This window comes from Oratosquilla oratoria, chromosome 42 (genome assembly GCF_046742065.1).
Source record: "Oratosquilla oratoria isolate Oo_2021 chromosome 42, ASM4674206v1, whole genome shotgun sequence".
Classification (NCBI taxonomy): Eukaryota; Metazoa; Arthropoda; class Malacostraca; order Stomatopoda; family Squillidae; genus Oratosquilla; species Oratosquilla oratoria.
The window spans coordinates 33,362,654-33,367,653 of NC_134818.1; the positions used below are offsets into that span (position 1 = coordinate 33,362,654).

At 39.4% G+C, this 5,000-nt stretch overlaps 1 protein-coding gene across 1 annotated transcript; it reads left to right on the forward strand.

Moving 5' to 3' along the window:
• The first annotated feature begins 3,093 nt into the window (after positions 1-3,093).
• LOC143021611 (uncharacterized) lies at positions 3,094-4,080 on the forward strand. Its single transcript, XM_076179212.1, has one exon. The coding sequence runs from the start codon at positions 3,094-3,096 to the stop codon at positions 4,078-4,080; it is 987 nt and encodes a 328-aa protein (XP_076035327.1).
• Positions 4,081-5,000: the final 920 nt, after the last annotated feature.

Here is a 5,000-nt window from a genome sequence, read left to right on the forward strand (position 1 = left end):
AAAACACTAGGAGCGTGTGTTCACAAATGCGTAAGTAACCACTAGGAAAAATAAACTAACGAAGCAGAGCGCTTTCGTATAATTACATCTTCAGTGCAGATACAAAGAAGGAATTATAAGATGAAGAAACAAGGTACAGAATATATGATGATACAAAACTGTGCGGAGTGGCAAATGATCACTCAAACCAATTAGATATTCAAGAAGATTTAGATCAATTACAACAATAGTCTGAAAAGTGGCTAATACAATTTAACACAAGTAAATGCAAGGTAATGCACATAGGTTAAAATAACAGTAAATACGATTACAAGTTATTTGGAAATTCTTTAACAAAAGTGGATAGTGAAAAAGATCTCGGCGTAATTATCAGTAACGACCTCAAATCATCCAAACAGTGTATTTCAGCCTCTGAGAAAGCAAATAAGGTTCTAGGACTGATTGCGCGATCTTTTGATTTCAAAAGTCCATCACTCATTAACAAGCTATATAAATCGTTAGTTCGACCACATTTGGAATATTCAGTTTCCGTATGGTCACAGAAACTCATTAAAGACATTGACAGATTGGAAAGAGTACAACGGCGAGCCACAAAAACTGATTCCAAATATCAAAAATAAATCATACGAAAATCGACTAAAACATATGAATCTGTTTTCCCTAAAAAAGCGTAGACTCAGAGGTGACTTGATACAGGTCTTTAAAATTCTAAAGGGAATTGACAACATCAAAAGTGACCAAATTTTTACATTGAATGAGAATCAGACAAGAAACAATGGTCTTAACCTCTCCGGAAATAGATTCAATTTGGAAGTAGGTAGAAACAACTTTGCCAACCGTGTAGTTAATGAATGGAATAAACTTCCTGCACAGGTTGTGCAATGTAGTTCAGTTCGAAGCTTTAAGAATCATTTAGATAAATACCTAAGTAAGATGCTGTAATGATTATAATTTATCTTATATTATTTGTTTTTGTTTTGTTATCATTTGTCTGTCTGATTTTTATTTATTATTAGTTATATGTCAATTGATTATTATTTACTATTTACCTGTTTGTTTATTATTTACCTATACCTATGCAATTTATTTATGTATTCTTTTTGTTATTTACATTATCATAGTTTTTATTTATTATTCTATTATTAATATGATTTTTTTTTTCGCATCCGACCTAGATATGGATCAAAAGGTCTCCTGTCGGCATGCTCCGCCTTTGTAATCCTTTGTAATCCATAGTGAAGAGGGTATTCGGAGAGGTAGTGGAAGAAGTACACGTGACGGACGTTTGGGCCGTCCTGGTAGCCAACAAGTATGGGACGTTTGGGCCGTCCTGGTAACCAACAAGTATGGGACAACTGCTCATAATTTATATTACAATTTAAACAATTTTGAAATTTCATGAGAAATAAAACTATCTAATTTGTACAAACCTTGATGAAGATTAACATTTATCCCCTTACTAGATTTGATCAAACTGCATTCAATTAGATTTCTTTCTGTTATGTTGTTGTTGTATGTGATGACTTTAGCGTTATCCCAGTCAACTGGGTGGTTAAAATGGTTCATGTGGTTGAATATACCGCTAGATTGGTTTCCCTCTCTAACGTATTTCTTATGTTGATTAATTCGTGTTGTGAGTGCTTTAATTGAATGCAGTTTGATCAAATCTAGTAAGGGGATAAATGTTAATCTTCATCAAGGTTTGTACAAATTAGATAGTTTTATTTCTCATGAAATTTCAAAATTGTTTAAATTGTAATATAAATTATGAGCAGTTGTCCCATACTTGTTGGTTACCAGGACGGCCCAAACGTCCCATACTTGTTGACTACCAGGCCGGCCTAAACGTCCGTCACGTGTACTTCTTCCACTACCTCTCCGAATGGCCTCTTCACTATGTCATCTATTCTGTACCTTGTTTCTTCATCTTATAATTCCTTCTTTGTATCTGCACTGAAGATGTAATTATACGAAAGCGCTCTGCTTCGTTAGTTTACTTTTCCTAGTGGTTACTTACGCATATATATATATATATATATGTTGAAAAATGTAAGACAGATGAGTGGATGGGTGGTGAGATAAACACAGGGAACCGTTTAGGGATTTAATCTGACGTTTCGTCCTTACCAGGACTTCTTCAGAGTACATGCACATTCAATCATTCACCCCCTAAATACCCGCCGAATCTATCCGCGTTCCACCATGATCGACCTGACCTCTCGTCCTCCTACGCTCTGCCTCGCGAAGTACCAAGCGGCTCGCCGTCTTTGTTAATTTAATAAACCCATCGCGGTGGTTGTTGTTCGGATGGGAAGCGATGTAAGCTGCTTCAGTTATTTTCCTTCTTTTCTTATGAAGTCCTTTCTGCAGCACCTCTACTTTGTTCCAGTCTGGTAAGTGGCCGTGAGTATCTACATGAACCACTAGCGAGTTTGATACTCGGTGTGCCTTGATGTCATTCCTGTGCTCAATTGTCCGTTTCTTAATACCTCGGCTGGTTTCCCCGTAGTAGCTCACAGGACAGTTTCCACACGGTATCTTGTAGACGACACTGTTTTCTTCCCCGTTGGCCACGACTTTATTCTGGTTCTTAACAATGTCTCCTATTCTCATTCCCGTGCTGATCGCAATCTTGATGCCGGCTGTAGTGAGCAACTGTCCTAACGCGCCTGAGTGGCTCGAGTTTGGCACGGACAAATAATCCCTGCTACCATTTTCAGTCACATCTCCTCTGTTCCGTATGCTTCTTTTTGCTATCTTTAAAGCCTTTTCTCTAAGTCGGTACAACAGCCCTTCCGGATAACAGAGTTTGGTGAAAACGTTGAAAATGTAATCTATTTCATCTTTAATAAATTCTTCACTACAAATGCGGTATGCTCTCAGGAAGAATCCTATTACTACTCCACTCTTTATTCTCTCGTTGTGGCCGGAGTAGTAGTGAATGATGTCGTCTTTATTTGTACTTTTTCTATGAACCGATGTGCATGTACTCTGAAGAAGTCCTGGTAAGGACGAAACGTCAGATTAAATCCCTAAACGGTTCCCTGTGTTTATCTCACCACCCATCCACTCATCTGTCTTACATTTTTCAACATGTCGAGTGGTGGTGAGAGATCAGGAACTATTTGGAGGGAGTTTCGTGCACAGAGAAGAATTGACAGCCTATTACTTCGCCGAGGATTCTTAATTAATTGCTTGGAGGAGAAAGTTCTGCCGAGAGAAGCACCTAAGCAGCTCAAGAGAGGGGGAATGCCGTTCAGTGATTGTGCGAGGATATTTTTACAAGAAGCGTGTGAAGACCTGCAAAATACAGCCGTTAAGTTAAAAAGTGTCATCAACAACTTTCAACTACCACCATTCTTGGCACAGAGGCTCCAACGTGATAGTGTTATACAAAAAGAGAAGCTTGAAAGAAAGTTGGCGAATCTATGCGAGTCCAGTGAGTGGAATAGAGTGGGACGGGAGGAACTGATCGTGAATTTATCTAACAGGATCTTAACAGCAACAGAGAAACAAGCGCTCTCCCTGGGCCTCAAATTTGATATCGGTTTTCAAAAGAAAGATTTTACAGAGTATGTGGAATCTAACTATAGATGGGGTGACAGCGACATTGAAAAAGGTTTCAAGCAAGGTGTAATTACATGCTTCCACGCCTTAGCCAGATCTAACCAGTGTACCATACCAAAAAGATACAGATTAGCCTTGGAGGAGCTTGGGAAAGATGACAACCTGATAATCACGAGTGCTGACAAAGGTGGAGGAGTTGTTGTCATGAACAAAAAGGACTACAATGACAAAATGTTAGATCTGCTAAGTGATACTACTACGTATGAAAGGAAATATCAAGGTCACGCTGCAATGGAAGGGGAAAGTTTTAAGAAAGAGGCCAGGAAGATACTCTCGAAGACCCAAAGGGGCAAAAAACTGATAGGACTACTGGAGGAAGCCCCGAGACCACCTTGTATGCGCGGGCTCCCGAAAACCCACAAGCCCAACATCCCGATGAGACCCATCACTTCAGGCATACGTAGTGCTCCGCATAGGTTGGCCAAATGTCTCTGTCCAACAGACTGGGATTAATAAGTAGCGCCCACCTGAAAAATTCCAGTGACCTCATTCACAGAATAAAGGATATGGACATTTCGGGAAAAAATATGGCTTCGTATGATGTCACAGCCTTATTCACAAATGTTTGCGTGGAAGAGGCTTTAAAAGCAGCAAGAGAGGTAGTTAGAGATATGGATGACGAGGCTCTACCCATAGGAAAGGCAGATTTCTTAAAACTTATATCGCTATGTGTGAGATTTGGTCCCTTCGTTTTCAACGGAGAGGAATACAGCCAGTGTAGAGGCCTTGCGATGGGGAGCCCCCTCAGTGCTGTTTTAGCCACCCTCTATATGGAAGTTTTAGAGAGGGATCATTTTGTAAAAATAATGGGTCGAAACACCTCCTGGTTTCGATATGTGGATGATGTCTTAGTCGTGGATATATATATATATATATATATATATATATATATATATGTATATATATATATATACATATACATATGTATATATATAATACATATGTACATATATATATATTATATATATATATATTGTACCTATATCGCTTGTCTCGCGTGTTCCACTTTGAAAATTCTTCTTTTAATTCATGTCATTCTTAGCTCTGTCTCTCCCTTATGGGGTAAGATAAATCAATATTTTAAAGATTTCATTGTCATTCGACACTTTCACTCCCTCCCCACGAACTCCCCCACTCCCACTCCTTCTCCCCTATACCAACTCTCATTCCCGTATACCTGTTTACCCTTATCCTCTCCCACTCCCTCACTCTCACTCCCCCATACCTATTTACCTCCACCTACTCCCCTACACCCACTCCAACGCTCACTCCCCCACACCCAATCCCACTCTTCCAGTTCTACACCCACTTTCACTCTCCCACATCCACACTTACTCTCCCACATCCACTTCCACTCCTAAACACCTAATCCC

Excerpts from the sequence above, each read along its gene's own strand:
- LOC143021611 (XM_076179212.1), top strand. The coding sequence starts at position 3,094 with ATGTCGAGTGGTGGTGAGAGATCAGGAACTATTTGGAGGGAGTTTCGT.